The 22,887-nt window shown below is 41.9% G+C and overlaps 1 protein-coding gene across 5 annotated transcripts in view; it reads left to right on the forward strand.

The window, feature by feature from the left end:
* Nucleotides 1–22,887, forward strand: part of STAU2 (staufen double-stranded RNA binding protein 2) — a 222,254-nt gene that overhangs the window by 71,123 nt on the left and 128,244 nt on the right. For all 5 annotated transcript variants that reach the window (XM_084865009.1, XM_084865008.1, XM_084865006.1 and 2 more), the window contains 5 exons: nucleotides 4,030–4,189; nucleotides 6,404–6,511; nucleotides 9,395–9,607; nucleotides 11,970–12,107; nucleotides 19,811–19,942. In XM_084865009.1, coding sequence (XP_084721135.1) covers nucleotides 4,030–4,189; nucleotides 6,404–6,511; nucleotides 9,395–9,607; nucleotides 11,970–12,107; nucleotides 19,811–19,942 — 751 coding nt within the window. The remainder of the gene's footprint in view (nucleotides 1–4,029; nucleotides 4,190–6,403; nucleotides 6,512–9,394; nucleotides 9,608–11,969; nucleotides 12,108–19,810; nucleotides 19,943–22,887) is intronic.

Raw genomic sequence — 22,887 nt, forward strand, 5'->3', positions numbered from 1 at the left:
GACTGTAAACATTCGCTCCGCGGGGAAGGCTGGCCGTGTAAGATCTCAGGAGTCCACTTCTGACTTCAGGTTGTCTCTTTGTAAAAGGCTCGGTCGGTAGTGGAAAACATGCTTGGAGCCTAGCCGGTGTGGCTCAGTGGTTGAGCGTCAGCCCGTGAACCAAGAGGTCCCTGGTTTGATTCCTGGTCAGGGCACATGCCCCGGTTGCAGGCTTGATCCCGCGGCTGAGGGCGTGCAGGAGGCAAGCCGATCTAAGTCTCTCTTTTATCGTCGATGTTTCTATCTCTCTATCCCTCTCCCTCTCTCTCCCAAATTGATAAAAACATATTTAAAAAAAACCTTGAAGACCCTTAAAATCTTTCTGCTTCTGCCTCACCTGTTCTTAAAACCTTCTAAGTGTTAACTTAGTTAATTTTCCCATCAGTGAAGTGCTCTTGTGTAAAACAAAACATGCATCGAGTTCTGGAGAGGTGGGAAAATGAATTTTGTGGGACACAGAGATCACCTGCATCCATCCTATTAGTCTGTCCAAATCTCTGCATTAAAATAATTTAAAATGAAACAGGAAACAGGAGATTGCACTTTTGTACACTAGCTATTGCAGTGTTTTTCAACCTTTTTTGGGCAAAGGCACACTTGTTTCATGAAAAAAATCACGAGGCACACCACCATTAGAAAATGTTAAAAAATTTAACTCTGTGCCTATATTGACTATATATAAAGTAATTCTCTTGAATAGGAATCAAATAAACACAAAGAAAGTATTTTATAATTACTTTATTATGAAATATTAAGTAAACAAAATAGTGAAAAATTATAAAATTCTTGTCTTGTCTGCACCTACGGCACACCAGGCAACATCTCGCGGCACACTAGTGTGCCGCGGAACAGCGGTTGAAAAACGCTGAGCTATTGGAATCAAAGAGGAAAAAATGTGTGGTTTCTAATGCTTTTGAGTCTTTGCATGTTTAAAAAAAATAGTCTGTTACGACAAGTAATTTTTTTCCTTCCTTTACCTTTTTCATCTTTGCCAATTAAAAATGAGAATGCGTGACACAATAAAACACATTTAAAAATATGTTATCTTAAAAGAAATTAATGGGAAAACTGCGGGCCAAGAAAATTGACTCTTAAGAATTTGAAATGGTGTCTTGGTCCCTCCTCTGACACTGGCTTTCCGCGCTGCTAATTGCCTCTCTGACGCGGTGGGGTTTCTCTTCTGATGGCGGCCTGCCTTCATCTCCTTCACCGCCGTCTGCTATTTCCCCGGCCTTTTGATCACCGGCGTGAGTCAGAGCCAGCCGCCAGCTCTCCCGCTCGGCTCCTTTCTGCTTTCTTTTTCCAGGCGCTCATCCACTCCCGCGGTTTCCGTTAGTGCCTGCCTCCCCAGCCGCAGGGCCAGTGCCCACCTCCACGCTTGTGTGGAGACCTTCACCTTCAGTCCCATCTGCCCACAGAGTCTGATGGGATGGGCCCCGTGCAGTGGACCTCAGGTGGAAGAGAGAGCACCGCTTCATGGATGTCCACTCGTCATCAAAAATGACTAGGGCATCGACTGGACTTCTTTTTGCTGGGGTACAGACATTTTTCAGCACTGGAGTGGTTTTGCACTTATTTTTTTCAGCATTATTGAAACGCACCATTCCATCCAAATCAGTCCCGTGAGTGTTGCTCATTCATTTGACTTGACCTGTGAGTAGCGTTTGACACTCAGCCCCTCGCTCTTCCATCATACACTTTCCCACTTGGCTTCCAGAAAAGAGGACACCCTGCCTGTCTGGATTTCCCATCTGGCTTTTAAAGTCCATCGATATATTGAAGATTCCCCAAATTTCATTCCCACCTTGGACCTCTTTTCTAGAGTCCAGACTCAAATCCAACTGTCCATTGGACGTCTCCATGTGGATGTCTAAGAGGCCTAACAACTTCACACCTTCAAACCGGAGCTGCTGTCCGCCCACCAACAATCCCCTTCCTTGACTTCGCTCTCCTATGGGGTAGCCAGTTCTTGGGCAAACCCTGTCTCTCTGCTTTTGAAATCCACTGCTTCTCGTCACTTCTGCTGTCACGTTCGGTCAGGCCTCGGTCACCTTTCCCGTGTTACTGCGCTAGTTTCCTAATAGATCTCCTGGCTTCTACCATCCTTTCCTATATGTAGTCTGTTCTCTACATAGTAGTTAGATGATCCTTCAAAAATTGAGCCACATCATGTCACTTCTCTGGTGGGGCCATTTCACTCCATGAGTAGAAATCAAGTCCTTACAGTGATTTCTAAGGACATTCCTAAGCAACCTTGGCCACCTCCCATATCTCGTGGCTTTCTACCCCTCCCACCCCCCCTTTCTCTCTCTCGACTCTAAGAAGATGGACATTCTCTGAGTTACTGAATGTGCACGGCATGCTGCTACCTCAGGGCCTTTGCACTTGACATTGTCTGCTTCCGCTGCACTGTCCCAGGGGATCTGCACGGTTTCCTCCCTCACTTATTTTATTTTATTTTTTAAAATATATTTTATTGATTTATTCACAGAGAGGACGAGAGAGGGATAGAGAGTTAGAAACATCGATGAGAGAGAATCATCGATCAGCTGCCTCTTGCACACCCCCTACTGGGGATGTGCCCGCAACCAGGTACATGCCCTTGCCCGGAATCTAACCCGGGACCCCTCAGTCCGTAGACCGACGCTCTATCCACTGAGCCAAACCGGTCCCGGCTCCCTCACTTATTTAAGATCTTTACAGAGTCGTCATCTCAGTGAGGCCCTCCCTGGCCACTCCCTCTAACACCCACCTCCCTGACATTTCTGAACCTTGGCCTTTTTTACTGTTTAACAGGTGTCTCTAACATGCTACGTTCTGCATATTTACCTTATTTCTTGTCTGCCGCACTTTCATGTGTGTCATTGTCACGTTCCCCTGTCAAGTAATTGCTGCATTAATGGATTTTATTGCATATCACCTTAATTTTTTCCTTCTTTTAAAAAAAAATATTGATTTTTTAGAGAGAAAGGGACAGGGATAGAAAGCTAGAAACATCGATGAGAGAGAAACATCGACCAGCTGCCTCCTGCACACCCCCCACCGGGAATGTGCCTGCAACCAAGGTACATGCCCTTGACTGGAATCGAACCTGGGACCCTTGAGTCCACCGACTGACACTCTATCCACTGAGCCAAACTAGTTTCAGCAATTTTTTCCTTCTTGATGTCTTCTAGGTTTGTTCTTTCTTCTGACACCCTCTTGTATCGTCTCAAGTCTACATCACTGCAGCTCTTCCGTAGCTCTTCTCTTCCTCAGGCTCATTCAACTCAAGCCTGCCAAAGTCTTTACCTTAAACACGTTTATTATTATACTCTCTACCTACAAATTGGGTTAAACTCCCTATTCTTTTTGATGTTGAATCTGATCTTATTTCCTTGCAAAGTACTTGTTTTCACTTTGGAGGAGTAATGCCACCTCTTGGGCCTCTCATTTCTCACCATAACCATCTGCTAAGGGCACCAGAGTCTGCGTGTTGTCACCGGAATGGCCTTGCTCGTCACCATCCTCTGGTGGCTCCCTGGTCTTCAGCACCAGACCATTGGCCCATTCTCATTAAAATCTGTCTGAAAACTTGAAGTTAAAATTTGAGCCCTGGCCGGTTTGGTTCAGTGGATGGCGCGTTGGCCTGTGGATTGGCGGTCCCAGGTTCGATTCCCACCAGGGGCACATGCCCAGGTTGCGGGCTCGGTCCCCAGTGTGGGGCATGCAGGAGGCAGCCAGTCAATGATTCTCTTTTCATCATTGATGTTTCTGTCTCTCTCTCCCTCTCCCTTCCTCTCTGAAATCAATGAAAAAAATTTGATTAGGGTTCATAGAGGGCATAGCACTTTCTGTGGTTGGTATCACTTTCAACAAAACAAATCTGATTACAGAACGATTTCTTTTTTAGTAAAAGGCGAAAGATTTATGCGATCTGAAGAGAAACCAGAGTATAGAACGATTTCTTTTTTAATCGGACTAACCTTCTTCCTATTTTCTTCTTTTTAGGTATCATTGCCCGATGCCTAAGATCTTTTACGTTCAGCTGACTGTAGGAAACAATGAGTTTTTTGGGGAAGGGAAGACTCGGCAAGCTGCTAGACACAACGCCGCCATGAAGGCCCTCCAGGCGCTGCAGAACGAGCCCATTCCCGAAAAGTCCTCTCAGGTGAGCTGTGCTGCAGGGACCGTCTCTCTCCAGTTCCCGGGAGGTGATCCCAAACACAGATGTGTGCATTTTTTAAATTTTTAAATTTTATTTTATTGATTTTTCTTACAGAGAGGAAGGGAGAGAGATAGAGAGCCAGAAACGTTGATGAGAGAGAAACATCGACCAGCTGCCTCTTGCACACCCCCTACTGGGGATGTACCCGCAACCAATGTACATGCCCTTGACTGGAATCGAATCTGGGACCTTTCAGTCCGCAGACCGACACTCTACCACTGAGCCAAACCGGTTTCGGTAGATGTGTGCATTTTCACAGACAGAAGACATAACCTCCTCTGATAGGAAGGAAGGGGAGCGTGGCGATCTCTGTTAATTTGCTTCTCAGATGGATCACCTGTTACTGTCCTAGGCTTGTCCTTGCCAAGATGACCTTGCCTTTAAGAACGTGGGTTCACCAATGGAGTGCCCTTCCCAGGCAGCTCAGGGTCTTGGAATGTGTACAAGGATGAGAAATAGCATTCACTTACTTTGAGTTTAATGCTACTTTTTTTTTTAATTAAAAAAAATATTTTATTGATTTTTTTACAGAGAGGAAAGGAGAGGGATAAAGAGCTAGAAACATCGATGAGAGAGAAACATCGACCAGCTGCCTCCTGCACAGCCCCCACTGGGGATGTGCCTGCAACCAATGTACATGCCCTTGACCGGAAAAGAACCTGGGACCCTTCAGTCCGCAGACCGATGCTCTATCCACTGAGCCAAACCGGTTTTGGCTTAATGCTACATTCATTGTGCATGAATTGTGCTGTGTTGATTTGGAATGGAAGAATTTAAAGTGGAGGAGATCATTATGGATATTTCCAGTCCTACTTAATTTTTACGATTGAGGCTATCGAGGCTTTTGTTGACCCTTTCTCGTGGCTTCAGCTGCCTTCTTTATTGACTTCAGAAGAGTCTCTGCAGCTCAGGCATGGGTGTGAGTCCTCCTCTTACTGAGCTCTCCTCTTGTTATTTCAAACCACACAGTTGCACCTCTCCAGCTCCCCACGCCTGCTGTCCCTCCTCCCGGAAGGCTGATGTGGTTAGTGGCAGACAGAGGTGTTTTTCTCCCGCGCATGTTCGTTAGGACACTTAATCTGTTTCCCCATTACAGCACAGGCCTTCTGACGAAGGATGCCCTCCCTTTATCTCTGCCCCTTACACAACGTCCAGCATATCTGGGGTCCTCCCTCCAGACGTATGTGCTAAATAAGTAAGCGAATTGGTGCCAGGCCAGACCCAGAGCTCCAGAGTCCTGGTTTGCATCCTTTATTCTTTCTACAGCTTAGTTTTCATAGAAGATGCAGTATCTGTTACAACACCAGTGGAGATACTGTGTGTACGTGTGTGTGCATGTATGTGTATGTGTGTGTGTATAGAGATTTAAAAGTGTGTGTGTGTGTGTGTGTGTGTATGTGTGTGTGTGTGTATATATATATATATATATATATATATATATATATATAATATTTTATTGATTTTTTACAGAGAGGAAGAGAGAGGGATATAGAGTCAGAATCACCGATGAGAGAAACATCGATCAGCTGCCTCCTGCACACCCCCTACTGGGGATGTGCCCACAACCAAGGTACATGCCCTTGACCAGAATCGAACCTAGGACCCTTCAGTCCGCAGGCTCATGCTCTCTCCACTGAGCCAGACTGGTTTCGGCTGGGAAAAAAAAGTATATTTTTTATTGATTTTAGAGAAGGGTGAGGGAGAGAGAGTTAGAAACATCAATGATGAGAGAGAATCACCAATCAGCTGCCTCCTGTAAACCCCACACTGGGGATCAAGCCTGCAACCCAGGCATGTGCCCTTACTGGGAATCGAACCGTGACCTCCTGGTTCATAGGTTGATATTCAACTAATGAGCCATGCCGGTCGGGCTGGATAAAGATTTTTAGAGAACTGGATAAACTCAAATTGGTGTATGGTTGAGTGAAAGACTTTCCCGCTGAGCATTTATTCTACTTTGAGGGGGAAAAAATGAAAAGTCAAACAGCACAGAGCCTCAGAGCAGCTCTTGCCTGCTGTGCTTACAGGGACCACAGGACCAGTCTGGGGATTTCTGTTTCCTACTGTATTTTCTGTTAGATGGCCCTCCTGACTGTACACTGTGTGAAGTGTGTTCCAAAGTGAAGACTCAGTGCCATCCTGTTTTTTGTGATTTAGAATGGCGAATCTGGAAAAGAAATGGATGATGACAAAGACGCCAATAAATCTGAGATCAGCTTAGTGTTTGAAATTGCTCTGAAGAGAAATATGCCCGTTAGTTTCGAGGTATGTACTCAATGTGTACTTTACCCCTGCTCCTCACTAACTCAGATAAGCAGCCCACTACGTGATGTTAGCTGGTACCCTCGTGTCCTGAAAGAGTGAGTGTTTCCTTAGGCAGTGAGGTAGGCCCCGGGAGAGAAGCACTTATAGAATGTCATGGATTCCTGCATGTGCCTGACCAGGAATCGAACCAGCGACCTCTTGGTTCCTGGGTTGATGCTCAGCTGCTGAGCCACACTGGCAGTGCTCCTGCTCACCTCTCTTGCTTTTCCGAATTGAGCCATCTGTATATATGATATCTCCGTTTCATCGTAAAATTTATTTTCTCATTGTAAGTTAATTTTTGTAGTGCTCTAGAGAGTTTCGTGTTTTTAATAGGATCAAATTGAAAATATCCAAGTTAGTATTTAGTGACACACGTATTAATATCCAGTTTCTTCTGTACTTGCCAAAATATGTTTACATTTTACTAAGCCACTAAGATAAATAGATAAATAGGTCACAGCTAGATAAATAGGTCACAGAAATATTTATAAAATTGTGTGACATTAAAAATAGGGAAAAATCATTTTCGATATTATAATTCCTTCTATTAATTAAAATTAAGAGGGTACTAATTTTGCAACTCAAATACGTAGGAAATAGGCAAAACCCAGGAAATAAACTGCCACGGTCTGGAGTGCCCTCCTTCTCATTGGGGTGATGCTCAGCACTGGGAAGCTCCTACATCTATTATAACTCACCAGCAGCATCGACTGCCCTCGGCCGAGAATCTGTTTGCTTCCTTCTCAGACACAGTTCCTGCACATGGGTCTGCCTGGTGGCAGCCTGCAGCCGATGGGAAGCGGCATCCTGGGGAAGGCAGGGGCAGAATGCACTGGGGGGGCTTACTAGGCCCAGCAAGAAGCGACAGGGACAGATGGAAAACCAATCAAAGTACTTGCATAGACTTGAAAACTATTGGATTTGGGCCTTCAGAGCTACAGTGAACAGGGACAGTTTTATCAGTCTTAGAAGCCCTTGGCGGCATCAGTATACGTTACAGAATATTTGATGTTCAAATGGTGACCTCATGCCAGCAATAAAAGGTTAACTATTTGGTTTTCTCTATTAAGTCAGGACAGCATATAGGTGTTTTTTGTTTGTTTATTTATTTATTTATTTAAATATTTATTGATTTCTTATAGAGAGGAAGAGAGAGGGATAGAGAGCCAGAAACATCGATGAGAGAGAGACATCAACCAGCTGCCTCCTGCACAGCTCCCACCGGGGATGTGCCCGCAACCAAGGTACATGCCCTTGACCGGAATCGAACCTGGGACCTTTCAGTCCACAGGCCGACGCTCTATCCACTGAGCCAAACCGGTTCCGGCTTGTTATTTTATTTTATTGTTGACAATGTTACAGTACAGTTGTCTCCCATTTTCTCCCTTTTGGCCCCACTTCGCCAACCTCCACCCACTCCCGCCTTCCCCATGTAATCGTCTGTGTCCATGCATATATGCTCTTTGGTTAATCTCTAGCTGTCCCCTTCCTCCCAACACCCCTCCCCTTTCCCACTGAGATCCGTTATTTTGTTCCATGCATCCATACCTCCGGACCTATTTTGTGTGTGGTTATTTTTTTAAATTCAGGAGGATGGCCAGCCAAGTGGTTAAAATAAGCAGTTTTGGCATTTCAGATAGTAAACTTAAATTACTTGGAAAGCATGCTGATCCTAAGTGTCGTATCCCTAGCATTGTCGAATTATTGAACTATTGTGTTGTTTGCTTTCTTTTCCTCATTGGTAGACAGTATTAGACAAACTTTTAGCATGCAGTTAAATAGTAAACTGTTTAACTCAGGAGGGTACCTTTCATAGCTTACAATGTGAAGGAGCACTCAGGTTTGGGGAGGCATCTGTCTCAAATTGAAATGAGCTCATTGGTCCAGGGCTTGGGAGCATTCGCAGCTGACGCATTCACAATCCATAACCCTAGAAAGCGAGGAGCTTTTATGGCATATCGGCTAACCTTCCAAAGGTCATGTCACAGAGAGTAAACATTCCTTTCTACAAAACAGCCTTTGCGCTTTATGTCAAAGGTAGGTTGTTTTTGAGCGGCTTCCCCACGCAGGATGCTTCTCCCTTAGGACGTGGTCCCCTCCAGGAACGCACTCTTCCAGGGAAAATGCAATACGTACCCGTTATCATGCTCGGTGCCCTGTGTACCTAACACAATGTGATGTGTTTTACGTTCTTAATTTTCTGTTCTGTTAAGAAATGAGTAGTCATTGGAAGAAAATAGGAGATGTCTATAATACTATTAACAGTAAAACAAGATTTTAAAAGAATACAAGTTTTTATTAATATCACAGAGGAAGGGAGAAAGAGAGCGAGATAGAAGCATCGGCAATGAGAGAGAATCATTGATTTGCTGCTTCCTGCACGCCCCCTACTGGGTATCGAGCATGCGACCGAGGCATGTGCCCTGACCCAAATTGACCTCCTGGTGCATAGGTCATCGCACAACCACAAGCCATGCTGGCTGGGCTAAATTTTTATTTTATTTTATTTTATTTTATTTTATTTTATTTTATTTTATTTTAAGAAAAGAAATTGTCAACATAATTAGAATTGCCTGTTTTAAATGGGTAAAAAATAATTTTGAGTGTGACTTGAATGTGTTTACTTAGATTTCTGTTCGCCCAACTGCAGTCTCTTAAGCTTTGTAAATTAATCATTCTTCTATAATACCTTTCTAATAGGTTTATTAAAGAAATCTATAATTTTGGCATCATTCTTCATTTCTATTTTGCTCATGACAGGAACATTAAGAAAGATCCATGCTATAGGGACACATTCTAAGCGTGCCTGCGTGTTACTTACTATTGTATTGTACTTCACAGGTTATTAAAGAGAGCGGGCCACCACACATGAAAAGCTTCGTTACGCGGGTGTCTGTGGGGGAGTTCTCTGCGGAAGGAGAGGGGAACAGCAAAAAGCTCTCCAAGAAGCGCGCCGCGACCACCGTCTTACAGGAGCTCAAGAAACTCCCGCCTCTTCCAGTGGTTGAAAAGCCAAAACTATTTTTTAAAAAACGCCCTAAAACCATAGTCAAAGTAAGTGTGTGCTTACACGAACATGAGTCAGTTTTACTGTGTAAATATTCCGGTAACTATAGATAAAAGTTTCCCCACAGGGCAGGCGTCACAACCTATGGATTAGAAACAGTCCCAGAATCAGGGTTGGACGTGTGACTGTAAGTCAGTAACGATTCTGTTTTGCTTTTCAGACACTTGCATACATGTGTTTGTTCATCACCTAATACCTTACGTATGTACAGGTTTTTTTTTTTATGGCTTACAAAGTTCTTTCTTGTTCGCGATCACATTTAGTATAGAATACTTCAGTATGAAACACTTTCCCATCCATGATCACCTTTAGTGTAACCCTCATCATGACGGTGTAAGGAAGAGGATGTTACTCCTAACACATCCAAAGCATTTGTTCACTTTTATTCACTTGTGGGGTAATCTGAACTGCTCTGATCTCTAACCAGTGTTCTTTCTGCACACCACACTGCCATACATAGTTTCTGCTTAGAACACCTGAAATGGTTAAGGATATGGGGGAGGGATGTGAATAATGCCGACCCTGTGACAGGAGCAGCAGCTAGTGAATAGGAAGCACTCTGTGTGCGGGACTTAGTGTTTATTAATAATACAAATAATAGGCACCCAGCAAGTATTACATATTGTTATTTTGCTTGTTCACATAGTACCTTGGTTTTTAGCGTTTTTGTCGCTTCCTTATATGTCTTATATATCTAGGATCTATGTTCTTTATACGCAATGGAAGTAGAGAAAATATATGTGGATGAGCTGCCTTGATTTTTAAGAAAGATAATGAAACTGTCATATTTTCTTGTTGGATCCCATCAGTCAATCCATGATGTAGGTGTTACACCAGTTTTATAGACGAGGTCCTTGGTGTTTAAGAAGCTCACGCAAGATTCCGTAGCAAAGTCAGGGTTTGGGTCTAGTCATGTGACTTGTTCTAGGACCATTGGTTGAAAAGACTGTCCTTTATCCACTGAATTGCTTTTGCACGTTTGTGGAAAACCAGTTGACTGTATATGTGTGGATCTGTTTCTGGGCACTCTGTTTCATTGGTCTCTGTCTGTCTTTATGCTGATTGTACACATACTGTCTTTGTTGCTATAGCTTTGTGGTGAATTTGAAATCAGAGAGTTTGAGTCCTCCAACTTTGTTCTTTTTTTCAGAGTTGTTTTGGTTGTCTTTTCCATTTCCATATGAACTCTAGCATTGGCTTATTAATTGCTACCAAAACAAAAAGCCTGCTGGGATTTTGACTGGGAATGCAATGATTTGAAAGACCAGGTTGAGGAAAATTAACATTTTTAACAATATTGAGTCTTGTGACCCAGGAGCATGTCTGTCCATTTATTAAAATCTTACTTAATTTCAGCAGTGTTTTGTAGTTTTAGTGAGTTTTACATAAATTACATCATACTATATGTATTCTGTGTTTGGTTTTCTTCCTTAACATATTTTTTCCTCCTGAAATTCATTTGCCCTATGTCAAACCATTGTATGAACACGCCATAATTTACATAGTTCTTGTGATGAATATCTAGGTTGTTTTCAGGTTTGTTTTGTTTGTTTTGTTTTGTTTTGCTATTTCAAACAATGTAGCCATGGATATTCCTGAACATTGGAGCTAGCACAGGTGGGCGGCTGTGTTCTAGGGTATATGGTACAGGATGATAAAGATGCTGCTAGGGAGTGTAGCGGCTGTTTTTGGCTTTACCTCACATCGCCCAGTGGTTTTCCATTTCATATCGCCGTTAGCACGGTATAAGCTCTGTTACTCCTCACCCTCACCATTGAGGTTGTCAGGCTTCTGAGTTTTTTCTAAATTAATGGGTGAGAAATAGCATCTCGCTGTGATTTCAATATGCATTTTCTGAGTCCTAAAGAGGTTGATTATATTTTTATAAATGTTCCATCTGTTAAATATTTGTTCATGTCCTTTGCCCATTTTTTTTTAGATTGTATTTTTCTTAATACTTTTTTTGAGTTTTAAAATATATATTTTGGCTACCGGATTTATCCTTTTTAGTTACAGGTATTGCAAATATCTCTTCCCAGTTCATGTCTTGTGATCTTCTATCCTTTTGGTCTTATTTGATGAATAGAAGTGTGAAGAAGCTGTACCGAAGAATTAAAAAGCAGAATAGTTGACTCAATTTATTAGTAATACCCCTGAGCCCTAAATCCCATACCTGCCTTCGTCTCAGATCTGTTTTATGCTTTTCCTTCATAAATCTTTATAAATGACTCTCATTTATCTTCTCCAGTCACGGTTTTGGGGTGTAGGGGAGGAGAGGAGAACCACTTTAAGGATCCAATAACAAGTTTTACAAGCATGTTTTGACATTTTTCTTACATTGTTTTTTAGGCTGGACCAGAATATGGTCAAGGAATGAACCCCATTAGCCGCCTGGCTCAAATTCAACAGGCCAAGAAGGAAAAGGAGCCAGACTATGTTTTGCTTTCAGAGAGAGGAATGCCGAGACGTCGGGAGTTTGTGATGCAGGTATTTCTAACTTTTATATGAGAAGAGTTTTTTTAACCATTGAAAAAAATATAGAAATCCTCAGGTCGGAATAGAGATATGGGGAAAGGCCGACTAGGAATTAATAGCACTATTAATTAATGGCACTGTTTACTCTTACAGCATTGATTCCCTCAACGTGGTTGAAACATTCAAGTGTCAATGATAGAACAGACAGAAGAGTGTTGTTGTTGTTGTTTTTAAATATATTTATTGATTTCATAGAGGAAGGGAGAAGGAGAGAGAGAAACATCAGTGAGGAGAGAGAATCACCAATCAGCTGTCTCCTGCACGCCCTGCCCCTGGGGATCAAGCCCGCAACCCAGACATGTGGCCTTGGCTGGAATCAAACCCGGGACCGCTCAGTCCGCAGGCTGACGCTCTATCCACTAAGCCAGGCTGGCCAGGACCAGACAGAAGAGTTTTGAGGGACTGAGTTCACACAGGCTATTTGGCCAGAGAGTATCAAACAGAAGGTTCGTCTCCGTCTTACTGTGTTACAGTGTGCTGCCAGAGGCTGTTCACTACTGGGACTAGGAGACAGACGGAATTAGAAACAAAATTGAGAAGGATGGATGGAGATGGAACAGGGCCAAGAGCATGAACTGTGGGTTTTCAGGAAAATTAGGAAAAGAGAGAGCTGGCCGTCTCCCTAATCACGGTGAGGACTGAGGGACTCAGAATTGCTGGGAGTTTGACCTGCGTGTTGTGCAGCCCAGACAACTGGAGCCTGGCTGCTCGTGGATTTTCAGACGGGCGGGGACTAGCACCACGCCCTCCTCCTTTCAGGTCTCACCTGCGCTTCTTCACTTGTCCACTCAAGCCCCAGGGTTGAAGAAACCTTTAATTTTTTATTATGAAAGTTTCACACCTATCCAAGGGTGGATATATTTCATAGTGCACAGTGAAGAATAGTGTAATGGCATGCTGGGGAATACGGCCATCATGTAGACAGCAGTTCAGATTCTTACCACACTTGCTTCCGCTGTTCATTTTTCTTTTCTTTTTTTTTTTTTTTTTAGAATAATCTTTTATTTTATATTTTATTGATTTTTTACAGAGAGGAAGAGTGAGGGATAGAGAGTTAGAAACATCAATGAGAAAGAATCATCAACCAGCTGCCTCCTGCACCACCCCCATTGGGGATGTGCCCACCACCAGGGTACATGCCCTTGACCGGAATCGAACCAGGGACTTTTCAGTCCGCAGGCCAACGCTCTATCCACTGAGCCAAACCAGTTTCGGCATCAGCTGTTCATTTTTCTTTCCTTCCTCCCGCCCTTCCTTCGCTTCCTGAAGAATTTCAAAGCTGTTTTCTATTGGTATGTCCTTTCAGCCTACATATTTATTTTTTTTAAGAATATCCTTATTGATTTCAGAGAGGGGAGAGAGGGAGAGAGATAGAAACATCAATGATGAGATAGTATCATTGATCGGCTGCCTCCCACACACCCCACACTGGCAATCGAGCCCACAACCCAGGCATGTGCCCTGACCGGGAATTGAACTGTGACCTCCTGGTTCATAGGTTGACTCCAACACCAGCCGAGAAGCCTATGTATTTAGTGTGTATCTCTAACAAACAAAAAAAGTAAGTTTTTCTTTTCATTAGGCCTGATTCATAAGAATCTTCTAGTGACTAACCTATATTTAAATTATCCTTATTGTCCCCAAACTGTTTTTGTTGTAATTGGCTTATCAAAGAAACCTTTCCAATCAAACCCATGGACCTCACCGTCAGTATAATCCTGTTCAAAGGAACAGATATTTATGAAGTGCCGACCATCTGGGAAAATTTTTGATACTCAAGCATAGTCTCTTGTGTCTCTGCACTTTTCATGCGTATCTGAATTTTACCTTCCCTCCTAATTTATAGTCTTTCCCTCACAGTATTCAATGCAGTGGTCTGTATACAGTGGGGCCTTCATAAACCTTTATACAGACTTGCTGCCTGCCTGCGTGAGAGCTAGTGTGTTTGGCTGTTGCTGGGGATGTAAACTTGTGATGTAGTCACAGATAGACCACTGTGGGAGCCCGGATAGCCACGGAGGGGAGTTCATCTGTGGTTAGTAAGCCATGATGGTCTAGATCAGCTGTCGCCAACCGGTGGTCCGCGGAACACTGGTGGTCCGTGAGGTCGGAAAGGTTGGGTGGTCTAGATGTCCTTAGGACCCGGAACAGTATTGTTCTAGGATCCTCTTTGTAAAATATATGCACCACTTTTTTTCTTTTTACGTTCTTAGCTCTGAAGAATTCTGGAATGTATTCTTGGAACTGCAAAGCTTGAAGGAAAAAAAAAATCACCTAAATTTTAGACCAGTGTTAGGAATGAAAACTGGCTTTGGCTCTATGAAGCAATTCCTTTTCTATGGAGTAGATGGAGTACCCCCTTTGAAAGAGGAATTTACTGAGTACCTTACGCCAGCTTCCTTTTTATGGGTCTTCAAAAACATTCGAGTCAGATGGGAGCATTTGGCTGTGCTTTTACATGCTCTCACACCGAATTCATATTGCTCTTCCCCTCTGGAGGCCCCAGTGGATTCCTTACTCAATTGCAGCAACTTTATCAAAGTGAAGACTTTTGAATAAACAACTTAAGCGACATTAGCATTTATTAAAATGGAACGTGGAAGTAAAATATCTAAAGATAATATGCTTATATTTATTTATCACCAAGAAAAGTAAATCTGTGTGTTATAAAATGTGTACAGTGACTTTATTGATTGTTAGACAAAAGAAAATCTTTGACGACATTATTTGGGTGTTAGTTCCTGAGCACATTTCTTAAAGCTTTTTATTTTTTGTGCAGAGATACTTTAATTTTTCAAAGAAAAAAATAATGATAATGAAAGTAAATGGCTTATCAGCACATGGTATTTTAATATATCACATAGTGTTAAATTTTCTATTTGAGATTATGATCTCCAGGTTTTAAAAAAACATATAAAGCAAATTTCATCAATTTTATTTGTGATTCAGTGAGAGAAAATGAGTTAAGTTTTGGGTAAATGCTATTTTATTGATTTATTTTTAATAAATCTTTATTGTTCAAATTGTTACAATTTGAACAATAAAGATTCCTAATTTTTCCCCCCCGAAGCTCCCCTCCACCCAGTTCCCACCCCACTCTCTGCCCTTACTCTCCACCCCCCATCCTCATCCAAAGATGTACCATTTTTGTCCAGTCTCTTCCCACACCCTCCACACTCCTTTTCCCCTGAGAATTGTCAGTCCACTCCCTTTCTATGCCGCTGATTCTATTATATTCACCAGTTTATTCTGTTCATCAAATTTTTAATTCACTTGATTTTTAGATTCACCTGTTGATAGCTATGTTTTTGTTGTTCATAATTTTTATCTTTACCTTTTTCTTCTTCCTCTTAAAGAATACCCTTCAGCATTTCTTATAATACTGGTTTGGTGGTGGTGAACTCCTTTAGCTTTTTCTTATCTGTGAAGCTCTTTATCTGCCCTTCAATTCTGAATGATAATGTTGCTGGGTAGAGTAATATTGGTTGTAGGTTCTTGCTATTCATCACTTTGAATATTTCTTGCCACTCCCATCTGGCCTACATAATTTCTGTTGAGAAATCAGCTGACAATCGTATGGGTGCTCCCTTGTAGGTAACTAACTGTTTTTCCCTTGCTGCTTTTATTTATTTATTTACTTATTTATTTTTAATGTATTTTATTGATTTTTTACAGAGAGGAAGGGAGAGGGATAGAGAGTTAGAAACATTAATGAGAGAGAGACATTGATGAGCTGCCTCCTGCACACCCCCTACTGGGAATGTGTCCGCAACCAAGGTACATGCCCTTGACCAGAATCAAACCTGGGACCTTTCTGTCCGCAGGCTGACGCTCTATCCACTGAGCCAAACTGGTGTCGGCCCTTGCTGCTTTTAATATTCTCTCTTTGTCATTTGCTCTTGGCATTTTAATTATTATGTGGCATTTTAATTATTATGTGGTCCTCTTTGGATTCCTTTTGTATGGGGTTCTGTGCACTTCTTGGACTTGTAAGTCTATTTCTTTTACCAGGTGGGGGAAGTTTTTTATTATTATTTCTTCAAATAGGCTTTCAATATCTTGCTCTCTCTCTTCTTCTGGCATCCTATAATTCAGATGTTGGTACGTTTGAAGTTGTCCCAGAGGCTCCTTACACTATCTTCATATTTCTGGATTCTTTTTGCTTTTCTGGTTGGGTGTTTTCTCCTCCTTTGTATTTCAAATCTTTGATGTGTTAATTGCGATCCTCCAGTCTGCTGTTGGATCTCTGTTTATTATTTTTTATTTCAGTCAGTGTATGCTTAATTTCTAGTTGGTCCTTTTTCATATCCTTGAGGGTCTCACTAAATTTATCAGCCTTTTCTAGAAAATTCTTGAAAAAACCTTAAAACCATGGTTTTGAACTCTATATCTAGTTGTTTGCTTTCCTCCATTTCTTTTAGTTGTGAACTGTTTCTTTGTCTTTGCATTTTGGCTGCTTCCCTGAGTTGACAGAGTGGCTTTGTGTGCTAGGTGTTCTATAGGGCTCAGTGGCTCAGCCTTCCCAGTTACCTGAGGTGGACACTCTTAGTGCACCCCTTTGTGGGCTGTGTGCACAGACTTGTTGTAGTTAAACCTTGATTGTTGTTGATATCACTGGGAGGAATTGACCTCTAGGCCAACTGGCTGTGAGGATCAGCTGTGTCTACAATGGGAGAATGTCTGTGTTGGAGACACCCTTATGAGACAAGACTTGCTTCAGTGGGGCTTTGGTGCTCACTGAGTCTGCCTCCTGAGTGTGTCCCTTATGGATCTGAGGAGTTGTAATTTGGATGGTCCTACTTTGACTCCTGGGTACACTGGCTCTTGGATCTCCAAGGGGGTGCTAATTTAGCCTCTGCCTGAGGCCACCCAGCAGGAGCTATGGAGTGATCTGCAGATTCCTCTTCTTTGTTTGGGTTTTGGAGGTGCCCAGAAGAAGCAATGCAAACTGCTGTGGGGCCTTGGGCCTTCTTTTTGTTCTGGGTCTCAGTGACTCAGCTGCAGTTTGTTAGGTAAGTTTAGAATTCAATGTATCAGGCCATTCATATGCAAAAGCCTCAGTGCTCAGTTTGGATGGGGTGGAGTCTCAGAGTGGAGCAACCAGCAATGGCTTCCTGTCAGCCCTGCCCTAAGAAGCCCCTGGGATGCAGTATTCCATAGTAATGGCTGCAAGCACCTCTGAGAGAAAGCTGCCCTCCAGTTCCGCCTGCTGCCAGTCTAGTTTCTCTCTGTATGAGTCTGGGTCCCCAGGGTCTCACCTGGAACTGGAGTTAAGAGCAGTCAGGAGCTTTTGTCTCCCTCCCTCTTGAAAAAGACAGCCACATACTTAGTTGCCAGCCCTCTCTGTGTGTGCCTTGTTACCTCTGCCTTCCGCAGCTCCTGTGAGTCTCATTGTGCTTTTCTTTTTCCTTCTAGCTGTAGAATTTCCACTCAGCCAGCCTTCCTGTGGTCTGGATGATGTCCGTTTTGTCTTTTAGTTGTAGTTTTGAAATTGTTGTCCAAGGCAGTAGTCTAGGTGTTTACCTATGCTGCCATCTTGGTTTCTCCACAGTAAATGCTATTTTAGAACTTAAAAAAATATATTTTTATTGATTTCAGAGAGGCAAGGGGAGGGAGAGAAAGAAACATCAATGATGAGAGAGAATTATTGATTGGCTGCCTCCTGCATACCCCCTCCTGGGGATTGAACTGCAACCCAGGCATGTGCCCTTGACCAGAATCGAACCCAGGACCTTTCAGTCCACATGCTGATGCTCTATCCACTGAATCAAACTAGTTAGGACCTATTTTAGAACTTTATTGTTAGATTTTTGAGGACCTGATTTACTTAAATTATTTTTTAAATAGTCTGCAGTCTTAATTTTCTTGCATAGCAAAATTGAACTTCTTTGCAGAAAAAGTAACATTTTAATATAAAAATCCTATTTATAATAATTATGAAAAATTTTCTAGCATTCTAGGAAGATGATTTATGAAGTTTATTATATATTTGCTTGACTTTTATATAGAAGTGATTTTTTTTTTTGAGTGACAGTTGTTAAGGAATCAAAATCCTTCAGCACAGCAGTCTTTTGTACTTTTATTTTTTTATTAATTGAATTTTTTACAGCTATCTTATTTAATATTAACAAATAACTTAGGGTAGCTGCTCACAAACTTTTGAACCGTGCCTCTAAAAAACTTGTGTGAGATGGGGTGGGTGAATGGGCAAATGATTCTGGAAGCATCTGTTCTAGAAGGAACTCTTGAAGGCATCAGAATAGGTCGGATGCAATGATGACAGACAGAGACCCAAGATGAGTGCCGAGGAGGGAGCGGCATGTCCCAGGGCAGGGCCTGGAGCCAGAGGGCAGGCCTGGGTAGATAAGTGAGGAGCGGGGATGAATCGCAGAAGAACTGAATCAGAGTGAGGGGACGTGTACACGGCATGTGAAGACGGGCGGAGCATGCTTTGCTGCTCATGATCTTTTGCTTCCATTTACGTTGGCCAGTCTTTGGACACTCGGAAGCTTTCTATGTAGCTGGCCTATCTGGTAGCTAGCAAGCACTTCAATGTGAATTTTAGCCCTAGTTTATTAATTTATATAAAGAATACTAACTGGCCCTAACCAGTTTGGCTCAGTGGATAGAGTGTCAGCCTGTGGACTAAAAGGTCCCAGGTTCAATTATGGTCAAGGTCATGTACCCTGTTTCCCTGAAAATAAGACAATGTCTTATATTAATTTTTGCTCCCAAAGATGCACTAGGTCTTATTTTCAGGGGATGTCTTATTTTCCCATGAAGAAGAATACGGTACACATTTATTGTTAAATGAAAATAAAGGAAATTTATTACCTGTATACAGTACGGTAGTACGGTAGTTGTCAACACAAACCAGACAAACTGTGAATCCTACAGTATCAAGAATTTACTCATTTATTCAGTGACAATCATGTCATCATCTTCTGGAACATCATCATAACAATCCAATTCCTGAATTTCCTGGTGAATTTCTTGTGACTCCATTTCTTTCAGAATCAGTGGACCAAATCTCTCATGTTTAGCCTAGGGGGGGCGTATTTTCTGGGGATGTCTTATATTTCACTCAGAAGGAAACCTGTAAGTAGGTCTTATTTTCGGAGGATGTCTTATTTTCGGGGAAACACGGTACCTTGGTTGTAGGCACATCTAAAGTAGGGATTGTGCAGGAAGCAGCTGATTGATGTTTCTCTCTCATCGATGTTTCTAATTATCCCTCTTGCTTCCTCTCTGTAAAAAAATAAAAAAAATATGTTTTTAAAAAAAGAATACTAACTGTACTGAGAGCCAACATATACTCTGTTACTATTTGAACCTTATTATTTTGCTTATATAAATAATACAGGTTTATTGTTTAAAAAAATAAAATAATTTTTATTATGTAAGGAAGTAAAAATCTTCTAAGATTCTGTTATCCTAAGATAACCTCCACTGACATTTTGAGAACCATATTTTTCTCCATGTTTATTTTCGCTTATCTATATAACACACAGATGAGATCTTAACTTAGTTGTTCTTATTGTGGACTGAACTTTGTAGTTTTGAATGCTAGAGAGCAGAATACAGTGCTTTGTGGTGTTAAGTTGAGCCTGTTTATCAAAGCAACTCTTACTAATTTCTTATGTTAATCTTATCAGGTCAAGGTAGGCAATGAAGTTGCTACTGGGACAGGACCGAATAAAAAGATAGCCAAAAAGAATGCCGCGGAAGCAATGCTGCTACAGCTTGGTTATAAAGCATCCACTAGTCTTCAAGATCAACTTGACAAGGTGAGCGCTAAACTCACATGTACAGTCCTATTCTGTCAGAATATCAGAGTGATGAGCAAATTCCGTACCAGCGTTCCTTGACTCTAAGTAATGTAGTAAGTGGCGTTAAAGTAGACATCCAGTTTTAATTTTCCTCAGGCAGTGTACTCTCTAACTTAAAAGATAGATTCCCATTTACAACATCACATCTGTTTATGGTGCAAACACGAAATATTGATTCTAATCTCACAGTTAGCAAGTACTGAAAATCTGTTGTGTGGCTCTGTGTATTTTGTATGATACCAACTGAGTCATTTTTAACTTATTGACTCATGGGTTTTGCCATGTAGACAGTTTTAATTTGTGCCCCGTTTTTAAGAACCGAGGTTGTTGGCTTTTATTTCTGAAATGCAGCTGAAAACACTGGAAATAAAGATCCTGAGTTATCCCTTTAGGGCAGGAACTATATTGGACAGACACTCTATAAACTAGTTTTTCTATTTACTTTAAATGTAAAGGTAAACTCAGAGGGTGTTTGTTTTCTGCCAAGACTTGTGTTCATGGTCCCCTATTTCTCCTGCACAGCGAATGACATCATTAACACCTGCCCCTGTTCAAGGGAGGTAGGGGACCCCGAATTCAGGACTTGGCAGATAACTTGGCAAGAACTGGCTTGATTTCATTTTATCTGTGCATGTGTAGAAATTATTATGGACACTCTATTTATATAAAAGTTCACAAAGCAGACTTAATAATTATTTCTATCAAAAACAGCGTACTTTCCCTCACACCATTTTCTCGTATAAAGATTCTGTTTCAGAGATATTTCAGTTTCTGCAGGAACACATGTTTGAAGACTGGAATAGAAACAAAATCGTCTTATTAAAAAACATTTAGGATATACTTGTCTTTTTAAGGCTACTATGAATATGTAGGCAATTATTTTGAGCAATTAAAAAATTATTTGTCTGTGTGGTATTGCTAGAGATTTTAATTCTGTTTTTATAACCTGGGTAGTCAATGGTTTTTCTTCCTTTAAAAATATTTGTAACATGAAACTTAACATGTGTTCAAGTTTCTATAGTTCTTATGTTGTGTATATGTTGTTTTAACTTAACACATTTATATTTACTTAAACCTGGTGAGTGGTTTATAAAAATATATCAAAATAAATCTCAGACATTTATTTGGAAGTTAAATAAAAACAAAACGGAACAAAAGCCAGCATTAATGTCATTAATTTAAGAAACATTTTTTGCATACCCATTTTAGTATTAGTCAGGTTCTCCAGAGACATAGAGCCAACAGGATATGTGCATGAATATACTTGTGTATATATGTGTGTGCACACACACCTATGTACATATCAATATATGTAGATATGCATGATACATGGAGACCTGTTGTAAGGAATTGCCATGCCTTACTGGAGGTTTGGCGAGCACAAGGTCTGATGGGGAGGCTGGTTCTGCTGGAGACTCGGAAGGTGTTGCAATTCCAATGCAGAGGCACCTGCTGGGGAGTTCCCTCCCCCTCCCGGGAGGTCGGCCTCTCTTCCGATGAGGCCCACCCTCAGGATGAGGGCAATCTGCTTCACTCAGAGTTCAGTTATTTTAAATGTAAGTCTCTCCGGAACACCCGCTCAGAAGCACCCACAATAATGTTGGACCAAAAACCTGGGTCCCATAGCCCAGACAAGCTGACACATAAAATTAAACATCAGACCCACTAAATGCCAGTTACTTCCAACTGAAGACACGATGTCTAAGACAATCCTGTAAGCCTTAGCCAGTGTGACTCAGTGGTTGAGAATCACCTAGGAATCAGAAAGGTCACGGTTCAATGCCCAGTCAGGGCACATGCCCGGGTTTGGGGTTCTACCCCAGTAGGGGGTGTGCAGAAGGCAGCCGATCAATGATTCTCTCTCATCGTTGATGTTTCTGTTTCTCTCTCCTTTCCTCTCTGAAATAAAAATAAAAAAGACAACCCTATAAATAAAGGAGTGAATATATTTGGGCAGGCTGAGTAGCAGAATTGCTAGATTAGAGGTACTGGGGGTCTGGACAAGGCAATGGTGGTGGAGAGGAGGGAAAAGGCAACAGGTTGTTTTTTAAAAAAATATGCGTTTCATTGATTTTTTTACAGAGAGGAAGGAAGAGGGATAGAGAGTTAGAAACATCGATGAGAGAAACATCCAACAGTTGCCTCCTATACAGCCCCCACTAGGCATGTGCCTGCACCCAAGGTACATGTCCCCAGGAATCGAACCCGGGACCCTTCAGTCTGCAGGCTGATGCTCTGTCCATTGAGCCAAACCGGTTAGGGTGGCACCAGAGGTATTTCTGAAGTGTCTGAGGAAGACTTCAGTGGCAGGTAACATGCCTGGGGGATATGGAAGAGGGAGGAGTAGAGAATGACTAGGAAAGAGTTGGCACCATTATCCAGAAATTCCCTTTGCCTTCCTCCCTTGCTGTTTTCTGGGTGGTTTTCTTTGGTCTTTATTTACTTCCCTGTTCAGATGGAGCACATACTCTCAGCAGCCCTCCCTCCCTCCCTTCATCTCTATTTCTCTTTTTCTCTCTCTCCTTTCCTCCCTCTCCCTCCTTCCTTCCCTTCCTCCTCCCCTCCTTCCCTCCCTCCCTTCCTCTTCTATTTCTATAACGTTTGTTCTATTTTCTAGGAGATTTCATCGATTTTGTCTTCTGCTCTCCTTTGACGTTTTTTACTTTGTCTCTTATATTTTTGATGTCCCAGAGCTCTTCCTCATTTCTACAATATTTCTTTTTATAGCCTCCTCTTCTTGTTTAATGGGTATAATAACTTTTCATGTCTCTGAGGATTTTTTAAACCTTTTTTTTTTTTTTTTTTTTTTAAGTTTTAGTCTCTTCTCTGTGCTGTTTTTGCCATTCCTTTTGGGTTAGAAGCCTGGCTGCTGTCTTCTGAGGCCCAGATGAGGAAGGAAGCCG

The sequence above is a fragment of the Pipistrellus hanaki genome (genome assembly GCF_964339955.1).
Source record: "Pipistrellus hanaki genome assembly, chromosome: 17".
Classification (NCBI taxonomy): Eukaryota; Metazoa; Chordata; class Mammalia; order Chiroptera; family Vespertilionidae; genus Pipistrellus; species Pipistrellus hanaki.